Below are 27928 nucleotides of genomic sequence, written 5' to 3' on the forward strand. Positions count from 1 at the left end.
TTGGGAAGGAAAGAGGTTGTAGATAGGTCAGATATTCAATCTTAGGGTCTTTATTGGAAACGTTTCTACAGAAGGGAATGTGAAGTTGTGTGTGTGCCTTCTTGGATTTGGAGAGAGCATATGACAGGATGAATAGACAAGGAATGCGGAAAGTATTAAGAATATATGGAGCAAAAAGGAAGTTGCTGAATGCCGTGAAGAGTAGTATGAGAGTGCTAAGGCTGCAGAGTGGGTGGACAGTGAACTGAGTGAATTTTTCTGTCTAAAGGTTGGAATGAAATAGGGATGTGTCATGTCTCCATGACTGTTCAATCTGTATATATATGGGATTATAAAAGAGATACAAGGTAGGGCTCTGGATGTTGGAGCTGCCCAAATGAGAGAGGGCAGTATCTGGAAACTCCCTGTATTCTTGTTAGCAGATGATACAGTGTTGTTAAGTGAAGACGAAAGGGAGCTTGCAAGGCTTGGTGAAAGAGTTTGGTAGAGTGTGTAAGAATTGGAATCTGAAGGTGAATGTTGGGAAGAGTAAAGCTATGGTCTGTGAGGGAAATGAAGTCACTGAATGTAGTGGGGCTGGATCTGGAATAAATGCAAAATGTGAGTACGTTTAAGTACTTGGGTAGTGTGATGAGTAAGGATGGTACAACAAGGAAGAAAGGTTGCTGGTTCTTTGAAAGCAGTGATAAGAAGCAGGGAAGTGGGCATGGAAGTAAAAAGTCGCTGCATGACAGTATTGTGATACCAACTCCACTCTAATGAATGGAAGTGGAGCTTGGACCTTGTTGGAGGGACACAAGTCAAGAGTGGGCGATGGAAATGAACTGTTTGAGAGCAGCATGTGGAGTCACGTGGAAAGACAGACTGATAAATGATGAAGTGAAGGAGCGTTGTGGTGTGGATGTGGATGTGATAGAAAGCGTTAGGAGAAATACACTGAGGTGGTTGGCCATATGGAGTGGATGGAGACCGACAGACTGACGAGGAGAGTGTATGTGAGTGAGGTGGAGGGGGGGAGAGGGAGGGGGAGACTGTGGATGTGATGGAGGGATGGAGTGGAGAGGTATACAGTACATGTACTGTAATAACAGTAACCTAACCACAGTTTCACTTTAACAGTACCACACAGAGACAAATAGCAGGGGCCAGCTTCACCTTCAAGGATGCAAACCGGATCTACGTGGATGACGGGCTTACTCTTCGCCAGTGTGTTACTGACTACCTGCATCAGCTGCTTCAGATCGTAGCCATGAAAGGGGATGTAAGTGCTAAAAATCATGAACTACTAGGTTTTCACGGGAATAGGCTATACAGTCACCTTAATAGTACCATTATGATGACATAATGCTGTATACAGTTGCTGCCTTAACCATGTCATTTGATGGCATTACTGTATATGTTTGCTAACTTAATCATGTCATTAAAATGAGATATTACTGTCTAAATTTTGCTACCTTCAAACTACTTTATCCAGCTTCGTATAGACTTCTCGATCTAGAAGGGTTTCCTTTTGTCGATATTTAACCTGTTCACTGTAAAGTATATCTCGTAAGATTATTAACATTTCTTAGTGGTTACATGGATATGAACATTAAAGTTGTGTTGACAAACAATATCATATTAAATGAAAATCACTAAATGTAGGTTATGTTCCAGCAAGAAAGATTACCTTCTCAAACGTTAAAAAATCATATTCAAGGCAACGAATAAGCTTCAAAATGTATCTGATGCTGTGACTGGATTTATTTGTGCCATTAAGTGTTATTAATAATTTAAAGAAACAAGCAATTTAAAGAAACTTGCATTTAGCTCCCTCCTCTAACAATTTTTCTCCCTCCCAAACCATTTCTCCATTCCTCGTGTCTTTTTCTGATGATTTTTCCCTCCCACAGCCACAAGGCACAGCGCAGCTCATCAACAATTTTGTGTCCAAGACCACAGAAAACCGCATCAAAAACCTGGTATCTGAGTCTTTCATTAAAGACGCCGTCATGGTGTTGGTCAGCGCCGTTTACTTCAAAGGCAGCTGGACCAACCAATTTGAGGCCCATGCAACCAGACCAATGGATTTCAAGGTCACCCCCAACTCACAACCCCAGTCCGTTCCTATGATGATGCAAACAACGTCGCTTATGTATGGTAATCTCTCCCTCTCTCTCTACTATTGGAGGCTTATGTGTAAGTGGAAGTTAAATGGTACCCTCCCTATTCATTAAGTACATAAAATAATAGTCTGTCTATCCACTGCCAGACGCCTGAATCCCGTAAGGGGTGGTCACAAGCAAATGGCCTCCATATCGCCCTGTCCTCCCGCCATTTCACTGCCCTGCTCCCAGCTCAAACCCCCCTCTCTCATATACCTCTCCACTCCATCCCTCCCTCTCATCCTTGGACTCCTTCTCCCTCTCCCCCACCACCACCTCACTCACATACACTCTCTTCGTCAGTCTCTTGCTCTCCATCCTTTCCACATGGCCAAACCATCTCAAAGTGCTTCTCCTGACGCTTCCTATCACATCCACATCCACACCACATCGCTCCTTCACTTCCTTATTTGTCAGTCTGTCTGTTCATGTTACTCCACATGCTCTTCTCAAATAACTCATTTCCACTGCTCTCACTCTTGACTTATGTTCTTCCAACAAGGTCCAAGCTTCACTTCCATACGCTAGAGTTGGTATAATAATAAATAAATAAGTATATTCTACATAATAATAATATCTTGAACTGGCAAAACCAAGGAAGTATTATCTTAGCAGTAATTTTTTTAACAGAACATCAACAGACGAAGGAAAAGCAATTTAAATAAAAAACATTCCATACACCAGATTACTGGTGTCCTCCATTCATTAAAAAAACAAACAAACAATATGTAACAGTGGACATGAGAGGAAACTAATCTGGGGAAGCGAGTTTCCAAAATCAAGCAGTTTGGGGAATAAAAGAAGTGTGACAGGCAGAAGTTGTGCAGTGTGAGTGTGACAGCCAGTTCATGAGCACTACCCATGTAGTCCATGTAGTAAGGAGGAAGGCGTGGAGAGATGGCACAATGGATGCAACTTTAAGCATTTACCATAGAGGTATCTGTAAGCTAATAAAAAGGAGGCAACATTCAACATTCCTTCCTACTTAAAGGGGAGGTTGTTCATTTGTAACTGCTGGGTTATTAATGTTAACCGTGACAGATGTCATATTCCTCAGCTTTACAACAGTTTTCCTCAGTCATCATAATCACATCCAAAATCTTCTAATTCTTATCTCTTACCATAAATCATTTTTTTTTTTTTTTTATCATCATCGTGATCATCACTGAGGCCATGTTTTCCACTTATAGATGGTGTGGGTAGGATTCAAAAAGAGGATAACACGAATAAAAGAGAGAATATCAGCAGAGTACCCCGTGAAAAGGTCATTACATCCATTCATTCTTCATTCAAACCATGAAATATCAGAATATTGTTTTCTTTTACATTAAACAAGACAACCCTTCAATGTAACTTCAACTCAAGATCTATGGAGGCAACGAGTCACAGTGGCTGGTTTCCTGCATGCCACTGGAATCATGTTCATATAAGACTAGGGCTGCAACAACAAGAACAGTTAATTCTGGATCCCATCCCACCCCATCAAAAAAACCTTATGCTCTTAAGATTCACTTACTTCTGAATAATATCATGACACTGGGAGGAATGGAAAATGATTATCTGCTTTTCCATCTAAAGGATGAGGTGGGGTGAGATCACAAATTCGGTAAAAAATACAAAAAAAAAAAAAAATCCAATGAAGTGGATCATGTACTCATTCCCATATAGGTCAGGCCTTCAAAACCCTGGTATGGTCTTAAAACAAAATTATGTACATACATTTTGTTCAGTTGTGGCAAATATCTTCCAAACTCATGAAGGAGGGGAAAATAAAGCTCTATCTTCTAGAAGTACAGGTACGCAGCACATAACCTGCAGTATGTAGGATACAGTATACGGAAATATTGAAGAAAAAGAGACACATGGTTACTAGGAGAGGACTAACTTACGTTTGTCAATTGCTAACATATGGCCAAAAATAAGTATACAGAACTGCTAAGAAAAAAAATGCATAATCACCCATACCTTTCTCAATAGGTAAGTCAGAGGAACTAGGCGCCCATGTTCTGGAACTTCCCTACTCCGGTGACAAGATCTCTTTGTTCATTATGCTTCCTGAGGAGGAGGGTGAGGCAGGATGGACAAGAATGTTGAGTACCTTGAGTGGTTCAGCTCTCCAGCATGTGGCAGACCGATCTCGCCTCTCCAGACAGCGTGTTGACGTCATGCTCCGAAGGTTCAAGATGGAAAAGACGCTGACGACCGAGCTTATACAGGTAAGGAAGAATGGATTGTTCACGTAAAGATAAAGAATAAGTTTGCCTACTATTTCACATGCCTGCCCTATACTTGGAGCATGTCTATCACACTCCTCTGGACAAATTGTTTCAAGTATGCAGCAGAACATACCAAGCCACTCTCAGCTTATGAATATTACTCCTAACTCCAGAAGATTTATATAGTTTGGGGGACATTTTTAATGCGAGTGATAGATATAGCTAACATAGTATCTGTCAACTCCTTCACTAACATATATGTCATTTATATTTTGAATAATATGACTGTCAACTCCTTCACTAAGAGGGGTCCTTTACATTTTAAATACTATCTGCTGGTGACCAAACAAAATAAATTTAAAATGATTGGGATAATATACCCCAACATTTTTAAGTTCACTTGACCTAAACCACCTATAATCCACAGGGGCTCCAACGCGTGGGTATCACTGACCTCTTTGACGGGCAGCTGAGTGACCTCTCAGTCTTCAGCCCCAACCTGGTGGTATCCCGAGCCATTCACAAAGCCTTTGTGGAGGTCAATGAAGAGGGCACAGAAGCAGCAGCAGCAACAGCATTTGGAATAAAGTTGTTATCGAGTGTCGTTCATTTCACGCGACCCATTCCCTTCCACTGTGACCGACCCTTCCTGTATATTATTGTTGACCGTGAGACCACAAGCCTCCTGTTTATGGGTTCATATAGGGATCCCAGCTCACTGAGTGGAGGAAGACAGGGATGAGGGATGGAGAAGAGTTGAGGGATGGAGGATGGAGAGATTGAGAAGCTGAGAAATAATGGACAAACATGAATTAAAGGGGAGGTGAGGACAGAGAAATAAAAATGACTCACACTTTGGGGGACTGGAGACAAAAATGGAGAAAGGTGAAGAGCTGAGGATGGAGAAAACTTAAAGGGCTGAGAGAGAAATAAAAGGCTGATACAGAATAAGAAGAAACAACTGGAAGTTAAGGAATGACGAGAACTGCTGGGTGAAACAATGGTGTGGACAGAGAAGAGGAATGCAGACAGTCTGCAGACAGGTATTGAAGTGTGAACAGCCCGACGGAGAGGTGTGATGGTGAAAAAGTGAAACGAGGATGTTGAAACAGATAGAGATGAAGAGATATATGGAAAAGTTGAAACGGAATAAAACTGTGAGCTTTATCAGTTAGTAGTATTTTGTTGAAGCAATTGAGTCGAACATGAAATTATTAAGTGAACTGTCGGAGTGTTGTTGTAAGATATGATAACGTTGCTTGTTACATAAAATTGTAGGTGTATATGTGCATTTTTATAAAGCAGAAAAATCATATTAAAAGATCTGTAATCTGATGATATAAGCGCAGTGTTCCATTACCGTAAGACTGAATATAAAGAGATGAGAACATAATCTGAGCAGAAAAGATGTATGATGTTTTAGAAGCAATGTTGTAAATCATGAGTGTGTTGTTAGTACAGTTAGTTGAATTTACTACACAGAGATGAGAGTATTGTTAGCAGATTAGGAACGTTTATGTGAAACATGTGCGTTAATAATATGACAATATACAGAGGTAAGGGCAGAGCATAAAAACTGAGGTATATAATAAAAATAAATTTATCTCTCCTCATTTAAAAAGTGACAAAATGCAACTCAAGTGAGATGTGCTTCTGGTTAAAAAGGCATACCCGGTATAATGTAACCAATCTGACTTGAAAATAGGTTTATGATCATTCTAAGGTAACTTTAGGCGAAGAAAATTGAAATTCATGAGCAACTTAATAAACAAATACCTTAAAAGGACTACTGTATATTATCATCACTATTTTTAAAACTACTGACAATCGCTTTGTGTCAAATATTGGAGTGCCACCTATTGGTTACTGTACAAAACAGTTCGAAATACAAAGGAATAACTGGTCATTATTTTTCTTTTTAACAACAGAGCAGAGGAAGGAAAAACAAATGAATAAAAATAAATAATCCACATACCAGATTACTGGCGTCCTCCATTCATAAAAAATCTGTAACAGCTGGAGTTAAACTGCTGTAGGTTGAAGTTTGGGGGAACACAACTCCGGGGAAGCGAGTTCCTGAGCGATGCAGTTCGGGGAATAAGAGAATTCTGGTAGACAGAAGTTCTGCAATATGGCTGTGTGACATTCCAGTCATGAGTGCTACCAAATGCCCGTGTAGCACGAGTGAAGGCATGGAGAGGTGGCACAATGGACGCAAATTCGTCCTTACATCCTCTCCATCTTCCTTCATATTCTCTTAACCTCTCTCACTTTCCATCTCCCTCTCTCCCCGCTCCCCTTCCCCTAACTTAGATTCCCTCACCTACCTCTTACGCCACACTCCCTCCTTCACCCTTCTCTTTCTCTCTCTTCTTTGATATTCTCCCTCACTTTTCCTCTCCTACGCTCCTATTACTCACTCCTACGTCACATTTCCTCACCTACCACTTCCGTTACATCCCCCCCCCTCACTTCTTCTTCCCCGTCTCCACCATTTCCCCCCCTCTCTCGCTGTCCGCCTCCACCACCCACACAACCTCCATTAAACCCAAACATTCCTTACTTATCACTAGCCCCTCCTCTTTACTAGTTACACTCTGCCTCATCCGCCTACAACGGCTTCCCCATACTTTGCATTCTCTCTCCCTTGCCTCTTAACTAACCATACTCACACAGCCATGGTTATAGAGTTTGGCCACTCGCTCACTAGGCGTCAACTTGTTTAGTACTTTAAGATCTTTGATGAAAATACTCATGACATTTTGTATATTCTACTGAATATGAAGATTATTACAGTCTACTCGCATAATAAAATGAAGTCTGTTGGTGTCTTACAATATATTTACACTTCATTCTGATACACCAAAGTATGGCTTATAATCTGCTTTATTCAAGTACTACCAAATAGGTAATAACTGGATATAAAATGGCTCTGCTGGTCAGTCTTACTTCGCAGACTTAAACCAACTGTATTGTTTCACACTTATACTAATACGGATAACGGCAGAATGTGTATTTATTCATATAACGACAGCTCTTATCATGCAGTTGCTTCTTAACACACACTACTTTTGCTGACTGAGTTGCTGTCTTGTAAATAAAATGACTTGTTTTCTGGCATAAATATGCACAATTAATGTGAAGAAATATTAAGTAATGTGCTTTTGATAGTATGACAGAAGGGAAATAGAATGATATTTGGCTCAGTTACTGTTAAATGCAGTAAAGCCCTACCAAATTCATCGTCTTTCTACATTTGTTTATATGAGCAACGGTTTCGTCTTTCGTGCTAAGTGTCTCTTTCTACTGCTCGGCAGACCAGACACTTATAATCTCTGCAAAATTACCACTAGACCTCCTACCAGCATGTTCCTTAGGAATACCCCAGCACTTATTTTCTCATGCCATTATATAAGTTAATATAAATGTTGGTGGGGACGCTCGCCATCAGCTCACTGGATGTGGTGCTGTTCTCGGGTGTCTGCCCTTTCCTCTCTTCCTTCCCTCCTCTTCTGTCTTTCATTCCTTCTTTCTTTCCTCTTCCTTAGGCCAATGGGTGACTTTACACTATTTCTTCTGTCTTCCTTTCATTTTTTCCTCTTCTTTCTGGCTATAGGTGACTCTACACTGAGTGACAAGCCAAATGGTTTCCTGCACAACAGGAAAAAATTTACTACTCTGGGTGGTAACCATATAACCAAATTATGGCGCCTGGTGGTTTAGTGGGTAATTAAGGCGCTCCAATCGGATTGAGCCTGAGCAGGTTTACATCCAAGGGATAGTTGTGATTTATTCCTCACGTAATGCCACTCAGGGATGAGTGTGGCTGGTCACTCATCTTAAATGTCAGGACCAACTTGCCTAGCCCCAGGCTCCTACGCTCCTCTTGGAGCAACACAGGACTTAATGATGGATGGATGGATGAATATAAATGAGCGCGCGTGAGTGCGTGCATGTGTGTGTGTGTGTGTGTGTGTGTGTGTGTGTGTGTGTGTGTGTGTGTGTGTGTGTGTGTGTGTGTGTGTAATTCACCGGGTCGGTCAGAATCACTTGATGGTCGTGATCGTGACTTTTTGCCCTCCCGGAAGGGAGCTGAGAGCTCATATAGTCCGATCTAAGGGCAAGGCTGTGACCTTCACACACGCACACACCCGTCCCCTTGCTCAAGAGGGACAGTAACCACCCACTTCGTCAGTGAAACTTTTCGCAACCTGATCGACGAGCGAACTCCCGTCCACCAGTTGGCAAGCGAGAACGTTACCACCGCCCCAGCGAGCGGTGTGCGTGTGTGTGTGTGTGTGTGTGTGTGTGTGTGTGTGTGTGTGTGTGTGTGTGTGTGTGTGTGTGTGTGTGTGTGCTAATTCAGTAATTTTAATATCAATCTTTTACTGTTACTGGACTTGCTACTGCTAATGTTACTGTACTGGTTCCGTTGTTTCCCCTTGAAAGGAAATAATGAAATCTTTAATATTCAGTTATATTAAACGTTAGTTGTAACTCTTCTTTCATAGCTAATATTCTCTCTTAATCTACTTATACCTGGAAGATTTCCCTAGACCGGAATCAAGTCATCTGGTGCAAGCAAACTATTGGTATCAAGTTTCCTTCAGCTCTGGATGGGATACAGGGTGGCGTCAAGCCACTTGAGGCCTGGTCAAGAGGGTCTCCAAGTATTTCTCTCCTTGATCCATACCATCACTCTGGCAACACAGCCTCTTTATAAAATACACCCCCAAACTTGACTCTTCACTTCATTCGTGGTTCACATCTCTGCCTTCTGTCCACCCCAATCTCACTCACCCTCCTAACAGGTCTCCCACTCTCCATACGTAAAAAAGAAAAAAAAAAAGTTATTTCATTTGTGCCACATCAATCACCACGCGGGTAATCAGTCAGATGAGGGTGGATATGAGGGTTTGTTATTCGCCAGAACGAGAACAAAGGGAAAAAAAACAAGGTAGTGGAGTAAATGAGAGACAGTGGTGTAGTTAGGAGAAGAAATCGGACGAGAAGATAATACTGTAGGTGAGGAGAAAAGGTAGGACGAGATCCTGAAGTTGGAACGACGGAGTGTTTTGAAGAAAAGGTAGGACGAGAACCACCTGTAGAAAAAACCTTGCGCTTGGGAGAAGAAACTGTAGGACGAGAACCAAACGTAGGAAGAAGGTGGTGGCTGTGAGAAGAAAAGGTATAGGACGAGAACCAGATGCATGAACAAGATACTGGTTTGGAGACGAAGGGCGAGAGCCTAATGCAGGAACAAGGTACTGGCTGGAAGGAGAGGTAGGATGATAACAAAGCCACAGGACAAGGTGTTACAGTAGAGGCTACATAATGAACGGTGCAGTGTCGGACGTGGGTTTGTTGCTGTGCGGAGACAAGATCACCTGTAGTCTTTCGTCAGGGTCACCCATTAGAGGACACAGCATCAAGCAACACACACACACACACACACACACACACACACACACACACACACACCATTATATGTAATTCATGCATTCAAGGACCTCATACACCTAAAAGTTGAACGAAGACAAACACACACACACACACACACACACACACACACACACACACACACACACACACACACACACCATTACATGCAATACATACAAACAAGGACCTCACACACATACAATACATATTGAACGAACACACACACACACACACACACACACACACACACACACACACACACACACACACACACATCATTACATACAATATGTACATTCAAGGACCTCATAAAAATACAATACATATTGAACGAAGACACACATACACACACACACACACACACACACACACACACACACACACACACACACACACACACACACACACACACACACACACACCATTATATGTAATTCATACATTCAAGGACCTCATACACCTAAAAGTTGAACGAAGACAAACACACACACACACACACACACACACACACACACACACACACACACACACACACACAGCATTACATCTAACGTATACTTTCAAGGAACTCTTACACGTACAAATTCAAAGAACCCAAACAAACACACACACACACACACACACACACACACACACACACACACACACACACACACACCATTACATGCAATATATACATACAAGGACCTCATAAAAATACAATACATATTTAACGAAGACACACACACACACACACACACACACACACACACACACACCATTACATGCAATATATACATACAAGGACCTCATAAAAATACAATACATATTTAACGAAGACACACACACACACACACACACACACACACACACACACACACACACACACACACACACACACACGCGCGCGCGCGCGCGCGCGCACCAACATGCAATATGTACATTCAAGGACCTCATACACATACAATACATATTGAACGAAGACACACACACACACACACACACACACACACACACACACACACACCATTACATACAATATGTACATTCAAGGACCTCATAAAAATACAATACATATCGAACGAACACACACACACACACACACACACACACACACACACACACACACACACACACACACACACCATTATATGCAATATGTACATTCAAGGACCTCATACACATACAATACATATTGAACGAGGACACACACACACACACACACACACACACACACACACACACACACACACACCATTATATGCAATATATACATTCAAGGACTTCATTCACATACATGTTTAACAAACACACACACACACACACACACACACACACACACACACACACACACATCCGCGTAAAACAATCCAATGGAATATCCTCTATAGGCACACCCACTACCACCACTAAAGAACTGAAATCTTTCACACAGTGTGGGTATTTTCACGTATAAAATTCACCGCCAAAAACAAGATGGCGGCTTCTTGAAGGTTATTTCACATTATTCATGCCCATACACAGCGGCAGGTACACTGCAAGCTGATGGATGTGTCTATACAGCGGCAGGTACACTGCAAGCGGATGGATGTGTCTATACAGCGGCAGGTACAATGCAAGCGAATGGAAGTGTCTGAAAGTCCCGGGGATTCCCCTACATTCTTTTCCCACTATGCCCGTCCTCCCTCGGTCATTCTTTCCATTATGTATTGCTCATATTTAAGATAATTTCGATCCTTTTAACACGGTCTTGTAAAGGAGCGTCCACACGTGAGCTGGAGCAAGTGCTGTATGTCGCCTACAGCATCAAAAAAATAAATTAAAAAACTAATAATAATAGGGTGAGAAAAAAGTGACCAACACGTAACCTTGGAACCAGAAAACCGACATCGATAAAGCGCGAAAGCAACAAAAACACAACGCGTAAAAAAATATAAAAAAAAGTCGCAACACAGTCGAGTTACATAATACGTTTAGATTTCTTTAGTAAAGTAATGAACGAATGAAGGTGGACACTTTCTTGACAAGTGGTTGCCGTAAGTGTGAAGGGGGGTGGTTGCTGGAAGTCGGAAAATATTGCTGTATATAATGGCCAGGCATCTACAAATGGCCAAGGTTCAGTGCCTGACACGAAGCGGATGGGGGCTGACGTGTTGTCTAACAACTCCCTGCAGGTTTCAAGCTATTTGGGTGCCATTGTGACAGCTGTGGATAATTACCGTACAAGATCTCTGGATATTAAGAGGTTAGTGAGCTGAGTTAAAGTTAAGATGTAAAGACTATTCCCTCGACAGATCCTGAGATACCACTGAATTCTTAAGAGACTGACATCAAACGTTTATCTTCATTTGAAGATAAACATTTGATGTCAGTCTCTATGAAATGCCTTGTCCATAACAATGAAAGGTTAACTGCTCTCATATCCTTCAGCAGAGTAAAACAATCGAATGTCAGCGTGAGTGTTATATTATTTACAATATCGAATATTTTTATTAAGTATATAAGGCAGAGTCGCTGAATCACTTCTTCAGGGACAAAGTAGTGTTACTCGGCCATTCGAATCTCGCAAAACACGGGCTGAAAGTGCAGAGCTTCTCCCCTTCCACTCTCCCTATTTGCCTGATCCCTTCCTCCCCAGTGTTGCAACGCGTCCGCACGGGCGCTTACTCCGTATGAAAATAATTGCCGACCTGGGCCGGCAACACATCTAGGGGCAAACTCGGTTATAACTTGGCTAGAACTGCCTAGATTTTGGAGACAAGATCCTTCTCGTCTCGTGTTGCCGGTCCTCTGTAACATCGGCGTTCAAGGTGTCCACTGGTGCGTGCTCCACCTATGATTATATATATATATATATATATATATATATATATATATATATATATATATATATATATATATATATATATATATATATATATTGGCTATGGAAGGAAGAAAGGACTAATGAAGAACTAGCACCAAGCCATAATATGGCTATCTGGCACTAAGGTAGAAAAGAGGGGGGGTATATAATTATATTAAATGTATAATATGAAGTCCAGTAAAAAAAGTGATAATACTGGGAATAGAAACGGTGGGAGTCACCTAGGAAATCAGTAAGTTGTTGGGGCGACGTAGTGAGGAGAGGAGGGGGAAAGCTGCGAAACGTTGTTGGAGTGTAGAAGGGCAATCAAGAAAAGGATGACGGATAGTCATAGCCTCATACGACAGTTTCAGAGTGAGTGGACGGGCTATGGGTCACGGCTCATCAAATGACCATGAGTTAGGGGAGTATGACCCAAGATTAGACGAGCAAGGATAGTCTCCCATCGACGATTGGGGTGGGTTAATGTGTGTCAGGGAAGAACAGAGGGTTTAACAATATGAAGTCTGTTGTGAACCTCCTGGTTCCACAAGGATTGCTAACGATCATGGAAGAGACGGGTTAGAAGGGGGAAATAATCAAATGCAGGAATGACACAGAGAGGACCTAGAGAAGAACGCAACAGAGCGCGCTTGTTCATCACCTTTACTCCCAATATGGCTAGGGACGCAGCGGAAGCGAACTAACTATTTCGTACAGAAAGACGGAAGAGTTGAGGGAAGAAATATGCGCATTCCAATTTAACCACGAGGCAAATGTGAGGCCAACATTTATGTGGTACAGGATCGATAGGGAAGAAGGATGTTATATGAGTTGAGAAGGCTGTGATATGGTTCGCGAACGAGTAAACGTTACCGCACAGGTAGAAACACGAACACTATGAGCTGTAGCCTATGTGGAGGTAGCATCGATGTCGGACTGAAGAAGAGACTGGAACCGAGGTAGATTTCAATGTGCAGCATAAATAGCTATATCATCAACATACAAAGAGGCCGAAACAGAAGGGGGTTGAGAAGAGACAGTGCCATTTATAGCTCTGAGAAAAAGGATAGTATTAAGGACGCAACCTTGGGGGACTCCTTCATGCTGGGGAAAGATGGTCTCTTAGGCTAACATGAAAGGTTCAGAGGGAAAGAACATTTTGAAGAAAAACACCTATGTTACCATGCAGACCAAGGGAATGAAGACAACAAAGAATATGATACCTCCATGCCGTATCGTAGGCCTTTTTCTAACAAAAAAGAAAAAAAAATGGCAATGACCGACTGGCGGAGTGGAAAAGCAGAGCGGATAAAATATTCGAGTGAGGAGAGGATCTAAGGTGTTGGGTGCTTTGCGATTTAGTCTGTGGAGAAGTTATTACGTTTTTCATATTAATAAATTCACTGTTCAACTGTATAGAGTGGTAGGGGTGGCAAATATCGTCTTAAACTTTGCAGGCAGCACAGTAAAGACAGGTCCGAACACTTGTCTGACAATGACAAAACTTCTAAAAAGTTACCGGGTACTCTGAAATTTAATATTCATGTAATCAATAGTTCAGTATATATAAATTCACACAATTAATTAGTTAAGAGGTAGACATACTGAAATCATGACGGCGTTGCAGAAAACAATGGACGGCCTGTGGGTTTGGTGAGAGAGAAAGACCTGCAGTGGGCCAGTCCAGGATCCTGGGCTAGTCAGGTCACACTGCGAGTTGCCATTACACTGGCGCTTCCATTCTTTCTCCTTTTGTTTATTTTTCTGCAGTTCTATGAGTATGGAAGACTGCAATGTGTTCATCCACTTGTGTTCATTTTGTGTATACATGTCTTCGAGAGAAATTTAGTCACTGAATGTACAGTGATACTGGATGAGGGGATGGAAAACATGAGTTCGTTTAAGTATTTGGGTAGTATGATGAGTAAGGATGGAAGTTTAGAGGGTGAAGTGCTTGAAAGGGTACACCAAGGAAGAAAGGTTGCTGGTACTTTGGAAGCAGTGATAAAAAACAGGGAAGTGAGCATGGAAGTGAAAAAGTTACTGCATGACAGTATTGTGATACCATCTCTAACGTATGGAAGTGAAGCTTGGGCCATGTTGGAGGGACAGAAATCAAGAGAGACAGCAGTAGAAATGAGTTATTTAAGAGGAGCATATGGAGTCACATGGAGAGACAGACTGACAAATGTGGAAGTGAAGGAACGTTTTGCTCTGGATATGGATGTGATAGGAAGCTTTAGGAGAAACACACTGAGGTGGTTTGACCATAGGGAGAGGATAGAAAGCGAGAAACTGACGAGAAGAGAGTATGTGAGTGACGTGGAGGGGAGGAGCGGAAGGGGGGGGGGGCAAAAGGAAGAGATGGAGGGATGGAGTGGAGAGGTATATGAAAGAGGGGGGTGTGAGCTGGGAGCAGGGCAGTGAAATGGAAGGGGACACGGCGACATGGAGGCGATTTGTTTGTGGCCACCCCTTGCGACTCGATCTCAACATCAAATTACACAGACGAATCTACAGGGTATAAAACACGGTTAAGCCCCGTCTGAGCAAAATTGGCTGTACATTCCTTTTAAATTGGCATGACAATATTCTGCTAGTGTTATTCAACCAGGACATGCAACGATGTGACCGCGCATAAATTCTTTTGTTTTTTCATTCTTTCATCCACTGTTTCTCTCCTACTTATTTCTCTTCCCCCCTCCCCTCCACTTCATATCCTCCTCCACTGACCTCTCATTTCTTTCTTTTCCCCCGCATTTCCTTCACACACACACGCACACACACACACACACACACACACACACACACACACACACACACACACACACACACACACACACACACACACAAAACCATTCGCCTGCCGCACAACACCACATCCTGTGAGGGGTAGCGCCAAAAAAAAGATTCTCCAGGTTTTTACCGTTCCTTTTTTGCAATAGCCTTCCCCCATCTACCACATCACGCCATCCTCGTACACTCAACGATCTTTTCGTTTTTTGTACTGTATAAACGATTCATTTTAGTGTGCCTGACCCCATCATTACCGCAAGGTCAACATTTAATTTTAGACAGACGTAGAAGTAGGTTACGGGGTAAACAGATGGATGGACAGAGATACATAACATACACAGATAATACACTCAGACAGACAGATGGACCTGTAGGCAGAGACAAACGTTTTGGAGGCGTGGTTCTGCAGGGAAGTTGTAGGTGCTCAATCGGTAGAGAGGTGACTTGTAGTCCTAGCGGACCCGAGTTCTGGGGCAGGGAACAGTTTAAGGATTTGAATCTCATAAAAATCAGACTTTCTTGATCTACCAGAAGACCCGCCGACATGTCGTAAAAATACCCCAGCTAATACCAATACACAAGTCCTGTATGAGACAGCCCTAGCATGTATTCAGTATGGACGGTGGGCGCTAGCGCCGAAGTAGTGACATGTAGAGGTGTGCGGTACGTAGGAGGGCTACTGGGCCTTGAAAGCAGGCTGTGAAGCCTATGCCCAGAGTCGGACACATAAAAAAAATAAAAAAAAAAGGTAGTGCATGTGAAAGATATCAGTGTGGTGAAATGGATTAAGGTCCCACGTACTGGTTGTGTGGGTTGAACAGGTATACGTGATTGTAACTCTCTCTCTCTCTCTCTCTCTCTCTCTCTCTCTCTCTTTCTCTCTAATGGTGCCGCCTTTCTGCTTATATCAACCCCTTATTACCTTTTCACTACATTGTCTCCTTTGATGTCAGAATATTTTTAACTTATACGAAAGTTTCACCTCTGGCATTAGTGGTTATCGGGATATTATTCAGTAAGTTCCTCTAACAGTTTTCTTCAGGCATTTTAGTTCTGTTATGTATTGCTTTACCTATTTTCCGGTATGAATTATGTCCCTTAAGGGTGGAGAGTACGGACGATCGTATAATCTTTGTATTTTATATCGTACTTAAACCTCTGTAAATGTCATTAACTGTCTCATCATCCTGAGGCCAGACCACTTCGCAAGGAAAGTTGGCTCTGGAAGAACTATATCCACACAATGAATATGAGGATATAACTCTCAGTATGTAGGTATACTTCTTCCATCTGAACACTCCACGGCGGTGTTAAATTACGAGTCTCTTTTGTGCACATGTAATATCGGGGATTATTACTAATAATACCCCGTCCCCTTCAGCCTCTTCCTTCCCTTCCTCCTGTTCCTCCACTCCTCGGTATCGGCGTGACTGCAGCGGGAGCCAGACACGCACCTCCTCAAATCCTGTTCCCAGAAAGATGGAGTTGGGTGGTTGGGTGGGATGTTGGGGGTTCAAGGTTACCGACGCTTCATCCCACGCTAACCCCCTTTACCTCGCAGGTGTCTCATTACCCAGTCTCAAATTCCCCAATCCTTCTCACACCCTCCAGCGCCTCTTCTTTCATCCCCCCCAATCCTCTTCCTTTCCTCTCCTCCAGTCCCCTTCCTTTCCTCCCCTCCAGTCCCCTTCCTTTCCTCTCCTCCAGTCCCCTTCCTTTCCTCTCCTCCAGTCCTCTTCCGTTCCTCTCCTCCAGTCCTCTTCCTTTCCTCTCCTCCAGTCCCCTTCCTTTCCTCTCCTCCAGTCCCCTTCCTTTCCTCCCCTCCAGTCCCCTTCCTTTCCTCTCCTCCAGTCCCCTTCCTTTCCTCTCCTCCAGTCCCCTTCCTTTCCTCTCCTCCAGTCCCCTTCCTTTCCTCTCCTCCAGTCCTCTTCCTTTCCTCTCCTCCAGTCCCCTTCCTTTCCTCCCCTCCAGTCCCCTTCCTTTCCTCTTCTCCAGTCCCCTTCCTTTCCTCTCCTCCAGTCCCCTTCCTTTCCTCCCCTCCAGTCCCCTTCCTTTCCTCTCCTCCAGTCCCCTTCCTTTCCTCTCCTCCAGTCCCCTTCCTCTCCTCCCCTCCAGTCCCCTTCCTCTCCTCTCCTCCAGTCCCCTTCCTCTCGTCTTCCTCCAGTCCCCTTCCTTTCCTCCCCTCCAGTCTCCTTCCTCTCCTCTTCCTCTAGTCCCCTTCCTTTCCTCTTCCTCCAGTCCCCTTCCTTTCCTCTCCTCCAGTCCCCTTCCTCTCCTCTTCCTCCAGTCCCCTTCCTCTCCTCTTCCTCCAGTCCCCTTCCTTCCCTCTCCTCCAGTCCCCTTCCTTTCCTCCCCTCCAGTCCCCTTCCTTTCCTCTCCTCCAGTCCCCTTCCTTTCCTCTTCCTCCAGTCCCCTTCCTTTCCTCTCCTCCAGTCCCCTTCCTTTCCTCTTCTCCAGTCCCCTTCTTTTCCTCTCCTCCAGTTCCCTTCCTTTCCTCTCCTCCAGTCCCCTTCCTTTCCTCTCCTCCAGTCCCCTTCCTTTCCTCTTCCTCCAGTCCACTTCCTTTCCTCTCCTCCAGTCTCCTTCCTTTCCTCTCCTCCAGTCCCCTTCCTTTCCCCCGTCCAGACACATAATGCTCCATCCCTCCAGCCCAATTCCTTTCTTACCTTCCAGTTTCCCATTTTTACTCCCTCCAGTCTACCTTCTTTCCTATTCCCTAGTCCCCTTCCTTTCCTTCCCTCTAGCCCCTTTCCTTTCCTCCTCTCTAGCCCCCATTCTTTCCTCCTCTCGTCCCTCCTCTTTCTTCCTCTCCAGTCCCCTTCCTTTCCTCTGCTCCAGTCCCCTTCCTTTCCTCTGCTCCAGTCCCCTTCCTTTCCTCTGCTCCAGTCCCCTTCCTTTCCTCCCCTCCAGTCCCCTTCCTCTCCTCTCCTCCAGTCCCCTTCCTCTCGTCTTCCTCCAGTCCCCTTCCTTTCCTCCCCTCCAGTCTCCTTCCTCTATTCTTCCTCTAGTCCCTTTCCTTTCCTCTTCCTCCAGTCCCCTTCCTTTCCTCTCCTCCAGTCCCCTTCCTCTCCTCTTCCTCCAGTCCCCTTCCTCTCCTCTTCCTCCAGTCCCCTTCCTTCCCTCTCCTCTAGTCCCCTTCCTTTCCTCCCCTCCAGTCCCCTTCCTTTCCTCTCCTCCAGTCCCCTTCCTTTCCTCTTCCTCCAGTCCCCTTCCTTTCCTCTCCTCCAGTCCCCTTCCTTTCCTCTTCTCCAGTCCCCTTCTTTTCCTCTCCTCCAGTCCCATTCCTTTCCTCTCCTCCAGTCCCCTTCCTTTCCTCTCCTCCAGTCCCCTTCCTTTCCTCTTCCTCCAGTCCACTTCCTTTCCTCTCCTCCAGTCTCCTTCCTTTCCTCTCCTCCAGTCCCCTTCCTTTCCCCCGTCCAGACACATAATGTTCCATCCCTCCAGCCCAATTCCTTTCTTACCCTCCAGTTTCCCATTTTTACTCCCCTCCAGTCTACCTTCTTTCCTCTTCCCTAGTCCCCTTCCTTTCCTTCCCTCTAGCCCCTTTCCTTTCCTCCTCTCTAGCCCCCTTTCTTTCCTCCTCTCGTCCCTCCTCTTTCTTCCTCTCCAGTCCCCTTCCTTTCCTCCTCTCCAGTCCCTCTCCTTTCCTCCAGTTCACTTCCAGTCCCCATTATTTCATCTCCTCAAATCTCCTTCCTTTCCTCACCTCCTTGCTCTACTTTCCTCGCCTCTAGGCCCTCTTTTTTCGTCCTTTCAGTACCCCTTCTTTCCTCCCCTCCGCTCCCTCTCCCTTCTTTCCCTTCTCTCCTTGTCCCCTTTTCCACCCCTTTCCTGCCTTCAATTATCTACCTCTCCCTCCCCAGCCCTCCTTCCCTTCCCTTTCTTATCTCCAACTTATCATCTTTTCCTCCCTGACACCCTTCCCTTCCATTTTCTACCTTCATCTCTTCCCTCCTCCCCTATCTCCCCCTCCACAGACAGCATATGGGTCTGCCAAACACACAATGCTGTTAATCCCTTTAGTACAAATACATCCTGCTTTTGTTGTATGCTGTTGCCATACGTGATGCTATAAGCTGGGGATATGGCATGCTTTCAAATAACGCACAGAACATGTACTGTAATCCTAAGCATGATCTTTCGGTAGTCGAGTAGATTAATAGACAGTGTGAGTGGTGGCACGTCATGATTAACGAATCATATCCTAGCCAAAGCACAGACACCTTAATTACACTTCGAGTTCACATGAGTACAACAACGAACAAGACATACGCAGAGCAGAAGAGGTATTAGGGAACTTCACACGCTCATAACAGTATGGTGCTGGACGGCCCTAAGATGTAGAGATGAAATGACTACATACCCAAAGACCCATACATATTGAAATTTCACCTTCTACTGCAAAGGCAACATGTAACATAAAAATACTGTACCACCATTAGACCTAGCACTACTCCTGCTCCTTGGGGAAGCAGAAACTGTGGCTCTACGAATTGGTTCTGAAACTAAAATTACCTTAAAGGAAAGATACAACTGTTCTGGTAACAAACCTCATTTTATCTAATTTTCAGCTCTAATGAACTCTTTGGGAATCATTTCCACATGCAGTACCAACATGAAGTAGTGTGAGATTAAACAATACAATACCGTATTAAACATAAAGAAACTTAAAACATAAAAGGTAAACATTAGCATACCACAATTCTACTATCATAAGATAATACTCTTCATAAACTAAGATCCGTTTGAACATTTAACAAACTTTCTGATAAAACTGCCTGCTTCCCCAATTACAGTAGTTGGTTAAATGGCGGGCTTAAACTTCCACAAGCATTAACCCCACTCCTACCTTACAGAGATGCATGTAGTTGTGGTGGTATCACTACTGGTGACTTTATCGGCAGTAGAGGTCCATCCACAGTGTTTCACCAGCAATGACGTCGTGCCAGCGCAGTTTGTCCAGGATCTCTCAGGGATCAGCCATCTAGGTGCCGAGCTTTACCGCCATCTGGATGGGAGGGGAAACCTCTTCTTTTCACCTTACAGCATCTGGTCTGCCCTCAGTCTTGCCTACCTGGGGGCCCGTGGCAATACTGAAGCTCAACTTAGTCAGGCACTCAAGGTTGATGGCAAGATGAAGACTCTGCACTTGATTAATAACTTGAAAAATATGTGAGTTTGAATACTTGGAGCTCTGTCTATAAATCTGAATTAATATGCAACCCTCATAATTGGAGGTGTGCTCTATCACATTTTTTTAAAATACAAGTGACAATATACATTGGAGAAAACTATCAAATACCCTGATAAGTATCAAAGGAAGTTTAATAGGTAGTTTTTCTGCATTTACTGCAGGCTCAAATATCATAAGTGTCAAAACGGAGACACAACAAAAACCTACTATATATGGGGGCCAGTGGTAATACCAAGTCATTCAGGTGCTCTGAGTTGATGGCATTTTATCAGTAGCTTTGCATCAGATGACTTTGAACGCAAAGATTTTTACTTTGATAATATTAACTATTTGGGGATATAATGAGAGTACATAGTATATAGTCCAGTGCTCAGTACTGATAGCAAAATTAAGACCCTACACTGACCAGGATAAACTAACAGGTGACGACTATGGACCGAACAAAGGACATGGTACGGATTGCGACATGGAATGTAAGGAGTGCAAATGATGAGGTGAAGGACAGAAAGACTGTCCAGGCGCTTGAGGGTGCAAAAGTGGATGTATGTGGAATAACCAAAACTAAATGGAGAGATGAGTGTGTCAGAGAGTCGGAATATGGATGGGGTATATGCGCGGGAGTGGATGAGAATGAGAGGGCAAAAGAAGGAGTGTGTATTGTTGTGTGCAAGAGATAGAAGGAGAATATAAGAGAGTATGGACCAGTTGGCTAAAGGATTGTGTGGCTAAGATTGAAAGCTGGACTACAAATGTGGGCGATTGTGTGTGGGTATCCACCAAAGCAAGATCGTGCAAGTAGTGTGAAGAAGAGTTCTGGACTAATGTGGAACCGTGCATGGAAGAGTTTGAAAGGGATAAGAGAGTATTTTTGATTGGAGATATGAATGGAAAAGTAGGGAATGTGAAGAAGGATGGAGTAGTTGGTGAGTGGGGTGTGCCTGCACCAGAAGTGGACGAGAATGGCGGTGCAGTGGACACTTGTGCAGGGAGGGGGTTGGTGATAGCCAATACCCTCTTTAGACGCAAAATGATCCACTGATGTATGTGGCCAGTGATGAGAAGGGTGGGTGGTGAACTGAATGAACGGAAGGCAATGATTGATTATGAGAGTGTGGAAGACAGAATGAGGTGTGTAATGGATGCAAGACATACAGAGATTGCAGGAGTGGACTTTCTGACCACCACTTGGTGGTGGTGAAAGTCAAGGTTCAAATGAAATGGAGGAATCGAAGAAGGGAAGGATACGATGAAGTAGTTCATATAAGGAGGATAGAAAAGTTGCAAGAGGATGGAAAAAGGCAGAATAAAGACAGAAGTGAAGGAGCGACTGGGTAAATATGGTTTGGAGCAGATGGGGGACGTGGAAGGTGTGTGCAAGATATTCACAGAAGAAACCTGTGCAGCATGTGAGGTGGCGTGTGGAGTGTAGAGGAGACGAAAGGGGGTGCAAGGAACACCATGGTGGAATGAAGAGGTGAGACAGGCTGTGGCACAAAAGAAGAAAGCATGTAGTGAGTGGATGAGAAACGGGGTCGAGGAGGAAATTGAGAGACGGAAGAGTGAAATATATGTAGAGAGGAAGAGAGAGGTGAAAAGATTAACAAGAGAATGAAGACAGTGGATGAGGAATTTGGAAGGAATTTGAGCGTAAAGTGGAAAGGATGTAAGAAAATGTTTTGGAAAGAAGTTCAGAGGGTTAGACTGGGTGATAAAGAAGTTAGTTGGGGAGTGAAAGATAAAAATGGTAGACTGCTAGTGGAGAAAGGAGAAAAGTGAGCTGATTGAGAGAAAACTTTAAGGAACTGTTGAACACAGAGAATGACAGTAATGTGAGTATACGTGGCTGAGGAATGGCTGGGAGAAGGAGGGATGTGAGAAGAGAGGAAGAACTCAGTAGCATGGAAGTTGTGGAAGCAATGAAGAAAGTCAAAATGGGGAAAGCATCAGGAATTGTTGGAGTGTGTGGTGAAATGCTGAGGCATGGGAGAGAGAGAGAGTAGTAGAATGGATGTGGAAGATGTGTAGATTGGCTTGGGAGGAAGGTAGAGCCCCTGAGGATTAGAAGTCAGGTATAATTATTCCCCTGTGCAAAGGAAAAAGGGAGAAAGAAGTGTGTGGTAATCAAAAGGTCATTTGTTTTCTTAGTGTAATACGAAAAGTAACGGTTGGATACTTACTGACAGAGTTAGGGAAATAACAGAGGAATTAGTAGGAGAAGATCATGGAGGTTTTGGGAAGGAAAGAGGTTGTATAGGTCAGATATTCAATCTTAGGTCTTTATTGGAAACGTTTCTACAGAAGGGAATGAAGTTGTGTGTGGCCTTCTTGGATTTGGAGAGAGCATATGACAGGATGAATAGACAAGGAATGCGGAAAGTATTAAGAATATATGGAGCAAAAAGGAAGTTGCTGAATGCCGTGAAGAGTAGTATGAGAGTGCTAAGGCTGCAGAGTGGGTGGACAGTGAACTGAGTGAATTTTTCTATCTAAAGGTTGGAATGAAATAGGGATGTGTCATGTCTCCATGACTGTTCAATCTGTATATATATGGGATTATAAAAGAGATACAAGGTAGGGCTCTGGATGTTGGAGCTGCCCAAATGAGAGAGGGCAGTATCTGGAAACTCCCTGTATTCTTGTTAGCAGATGATACAGTGTTGTTAAGTGAAGACGAAAGGGAGCTTGCAAGGCTTGGTGAAAGAGTTTGGTAGAGTGTGTAAGAATTGGAATCTGAAGGTGAATGTTGGGAAGAGTAAAGCTATGGTCTGTGAGGGAAATGAAGTCACTGAATGTAGTGGGGCTGGATCTGGAATAAATGCAAAATGTGAGTACGTTTAAGTACTTGGGTAGTGTGATGAGTAAGGATGGTACAACAAGGAAGAAAGGTTGCTGGTTCTTTGAAAGCAGTGATAAGAAGCAGGGAAGTGGGCATGGAAGTAAAAAAGTCGCTGCATGACAGTATTGTGATACCAACTCCACTCTAATGAATGGAAGTGGAGCTTGGACCTTGTTGGAGGGACACAAGTCAAGAGTGGGCGATGAAAATGAACTGTTTGAGAGCAGCATGTGGAGTCACGTGGAAAGACAGACTGATAAATGATGAAGTGAAGGAGCGTTGTGGTGTGGATGTGGATGTGATAGAAAGCGTTAGGAGAAATACACTGAGGTGGTTGGCCATATGGAGTGGATGGAGACCGACAGACTGACGAGAAGAGTGTATGTGAGTGAGGTGGAGGGGGGGAGAGGGAGGGGGAGACTGTGGATGTGATGGAGGGATGGAGTGGAGAGGTATACAGTACATGTACTGTAATAACAGCAGCCTAACCACAGTTTCACTTTAACAGTACCACACAGAGACAAATAGCAGGGGCCAGCTTCACCTTCAAGGACGCAAATCGGATCTACGTGGATGACGGGCTTACTCTTCGCCAGTGTGTTACTGACTACCTGCATCAGCTGCTTCAGATCGTAGCCATGAAAGGGGATGTAAGTGCTAAAAATCATGAACTACTAGGTTTTCACGGGAATAGGCTATACAGTCACCTTAATAGTACCATTATGATGACATAATGCTGTATACAGTTGCTGCCTTAACCATGTCATTTGATGGCATTACTGTATATGTTTGCTAACTTAATCATGTCATTAAAATGAGATATTACTGTCTAAATTTTGCTACCTTCAAACTACTTTATCCAGCTTCGTATAGACTTCTCGATCTAGAAGGGTTTCCTTTTGTCGATATTTAACCTGTTCACTGTAAAGTATATCTCGTAAGATTATTAACATTTCTTAGTGGTTACATGGATATGAACATTAAAGTTGTGTTGACAAACAGTATCATATTAAATGAAAATCACTAAATGTAGGTTATGTTCCAGCAAGAAAGATTACCTTCTCAAACGTTAAAAAATCATATTCAAGGCAACGAATAAGCTTCAAAATGTATCTGATGCTGTGACTGGATTTATTTGTGCCATTAAGTGTTATTAATAATTTAAAGAAACAAGCAATTTAAAGAAACTTGCATTTAGCTCCCTCCTCTAACAATTTTTCTCCCTCCCAAACCATTTCTCCATTCCTCGTCTCTTTTTCTGATGATTTTTCCCTCCCACAGCCACAAGGCACAGCGCAGCTCATCAACAATTTTGTGTCCAAGACCACAGAAAACCGCATCAAAAACCTGGTCTCTGAGTCTTTCATTAAAGACGCCGTCATGGTGTTGGTCAGCGCCGTTTACTTCAAAGGCAGCTGGACCAACCAATTTGAGGCACATGCAACCAGACCAATGGATTTCAAGGTCACCCCCAACTCACAACCCCAGTCCGTTCCTATGATGATGCAAACAACGTCGCTTATGTATGGTAATCTCTCCCTCTCTCTCTACTATTGGAGGCTTATGTGTAAGTGGAAGTTAAATGGTACCCTTCCTATTCATTAAGTACATAAAATAATAGTCTGTCTATCCACTGCCAGACGCCTGAATCCCGTAAGGGGTGGTCACAAGCAAATGGCCTCCATATTGCCCTGTCCTCCCGCCATTTCACTGCCCTGCTCCCAGCTCAAACCCCCCTCTCTCATATACCTCTCCACTCCATCCCTCCCTCTCATCCTTGGACTCCTTCTCCCTCTCCCCCACCACCACCTCACCCACATACACTCTCTTCGTCAGTCTCTTGCTTTCCATCCTTTCCACATGGCCAAACCATCTCAAAGTGCTTCTCCTGACGCTTCCTATCACATCCACATCCACACCACAACGCTCCTTCACTTCCTTATTTGTCAGTCTGTCTCTCCATGTGACTCCACATGCTCCTTTCAAATAACTCATTTCCACTGCTCTCACTCTTGACTTATGTTCTTCCAACAATGTCCAAGCTTCACTTCCATACGCTAGAGTTGGTGTAATAATAAATAAATAAGCATATTCTACATAATAATAATATCTTGAACTAGCAAAACCAAGGAAGTATTATCTTAGCACTAATTTTTTTAACAGAACATCAACAGATGAAGGAAAAGCAATTTAAATAAAAAACATTCCATACACCAGATTACTGGTGTCCTCCATTCATTAAAAAAACAAACAAACAATATGTAACAGTGGACATGAGAGGAAACTAATCTGGGGAAGCGAGTTTCCAAAATCAAGCAGTTTGGGGAATAAAAGAAGTGTGACAGGCAGAAGTTGTGCAGTGTGAGTGTGACAGCCAGTTCATGAGCACTACCCATGTAGTCCATGTAGTAAGGAGGAAGGCGTGGAGAGATGGCACAATGGATGCAACTTTAAGCATTTACCATAGAGGTATCTGTAAGCTAATAAAAAGGAGGCAACATTCAACATTCCTTCCTACTTAAAGGGGAGGTTGTTCATTTGTAACTGCTGGGTTATTAATGTTAACCGTGACAGATGTCATATTCCTCAGCTTTACAACAGTTTTCCTCAGTCATCATAATCACATCCAAAATCTTCTAATTCTTATCTCTTACCATAAATCATTTTTTTTTTTTAATCATCATCGTGATCATCACTGAGGCCATGTTTTCCACTTATAGATGGTGTGGGTAGGATTCAAAAAGAGGATAACACGAATAAAAGAGAGAATATCAGCAGAGTACCCCGTGAAAAGGTCATTACATCCATTCATTCTTCATTCAAACCATGAAATATCAGAATATTGTTTTCTTTTACATTAAACAAGACAACCCTTCAATGTAACTTCAACTCAAGATCTATGGAGGCAACGAGTCACAGTGGCTGGTTTCCTGCATGCCACTGGAATCATGTTCATATAAGACTAGGGCTGCAACAACAAGAACAGTTAATTCTGGATCCCATCCCACCCCATCAAAAAAACCTTATGCTCTTAAGATTCACTTACTTCTGAATAATATCATGACACTGGGAGGAATGGAAAATGATTATCTGCTTTTCCATCTAAAGGATGAGGTGGGGTGAGATCACAAATTCGGTAAAAAAAAAAAAAAAAAAAAAAAAAAATCCAATGAAGTGGATCATGTACTCATTCCCATATAGGTCAGGCCTTCAAAACCCTGGTATGGTCTTAAAACAAAATTATGTACATACATTTTGTTCAGTTGTGGCAAATATCTTCCAAACTCATGAAGGAGGGGAAAATAAAGCTCTATCTTCTAGAAGTACAGGTACGCAGCACATAACCTGCAGTATGTAGGATACAGTATACGGAAATATTGAAGGAAAAGAGACACATGGTTACTAGGAGAGGACTAACTTACGTTTGTCAATTGCTAACATATGGCCAAAAATAAGTATACAGAACTGCTAAGAAAAAAAATGCATAATCACCCATACCTTTCTCAATAGGTAAGTCAGAGGAACTAGGCGCCCATGTTCTGGAACTTCCCTACTCCGGTGACAAGATCTCTTTGTTCATTATGCTTCCTGAGGAGGAGGGTGAGGCAGGATGGACAAGAATGTTGAGTACCTTGAGTGGTTCAGCTCTCCAGCATGTGGCAGACCGATCTCGCCTCTCCAGACAGCGTGTTGACGTCATGCTCCCAAGGTTCAAGATGGAAAAGACGCTGACAACCGAGCTTATACAGGTAAGGAAGAATGGATTGTTCACGTAAAGATAAAGAATAAGTTTGCCTACTATTTCACATGCCTGTCCTATACTTGGAGCATGTCTATCACACTCCTCTGGACAAATTGTTTCAAGTATGCAGCAGAACATACCAAGTCACTCTCAGCTTATGAATATTACTCCTAACTCCAGAAGATTTATATAGTTTGGGGGACATTATTACTGCGAGTGATAGATATAGCTAACATAGTATCTGTCAACTCCTTCACTAACATATATGTCATTTATATTTTGAATAATATGACTGTCAACTCCTTCACTAAGAGAGGTCCTTTACATTTTAAATACTATCATCTGCTGGTGACCAAACAAAATAAAATTTAAAATGAATGGGATAATATACCCCAACATTTTTAAGTTCACTTGACCTAAACCACCTATAATCCACAGGGGCTCCAACGCGTGGGTATCACTGACCTCTTTGACGGGCAGCTGAGTGACCTCTCAGTCTTCAGCCCCAACCTGGTGGTATCCCGAGCCATTCACAAAGCCTTTGTGGAGGTCAATGAAGAGGGCACAGAAGCAGCAGCAGCAACAGCATTTGGAATAGAGTTGTTATCGAGTGTCGTTCATCTCCCGCGACCCATTCCCTTCCACTGTGACCGACCCTTCATGTATATTATTGTTGACCGTGAGACCACAAGCCTCCTGTTTATGGGTTCATATAGGGATCCCAGCTCACT

At 43.3% G+C, this 27928-nt stretch overlaps 2 protein-coding genes across 2 annotated transcripts in view; both read left to right on the plus strand.

Annotated features, from left to right (window-relative positions):
• Window positions 1–5102, plus strand: part of LOC145416071 (leukocyte elastase inhibitor-like) — an 8177-nt gene extending 3075 nt beyond the window's left edge. Inside the window, exons 3-6 of the mRNA XM_080285165.1 lie at window positions 1120–1261; window positions 1893–2139; window positions 4122–4360; window positions 4788–5102. Coding sequence (XP_080141291.1) covers window positions 1120–1261; window positions 1893–2139; window positions 4122–4360; window positions 4788–5102 — 943 coding nt within the window. The remainder of the gene's footprint in view (window positions 1–1119; window positions 1262–1892; window positions 2140–4121; window positions 4361–4787) is intronic.
• Window positions 5103–12010: 6908 nt separating this feature from the next.
• Window positions 12011–27928, plus strand: part of LOC145416072 (uncharacterized) — a 37845-nt gene continuing 21927 nt past the window's right edge. The window contains exons 1-6 of the mRNA XM_080285166.1: window positions 12011–12026; window positions 20282–20597; window positions 23964–24105; window positions 24737–24983; window positions 26966–27204; window positions 27636–27876. Coding sequence (XP_080141292.1) covers window positions 20284–20597; window positions 23964–24105; window positions 24737–24983; window positions 26966–27204; window positions 27636–27876 — 1183 coding nt within the window. The 5' untranslated portion in view covers window positions 12011–12026; window positions 20282–20283. The remainder of the gene's footprint in view (window positions 12027–20281; window positions 20598–23963; window positions 24106–24736; window positions 24984–26965; window positions 27205–27635; window positions 27877–27928) is intronic.

This window comes from Coenobita brevimanus, chromosome 104 (genome assembly GCF_032717465.1).
Source record: "Coenobita brevimanus isolate Jiangsu-jjx chromosome 104, ASM3271746v2, whole genome shotgun sequence".
Lineage (NCBI taxonomy): Eukaryota > Metazoa > Arthropoda > Malacostraca > Decapoda > Coenobitidae > Coenobita > Coenobita brevimanus.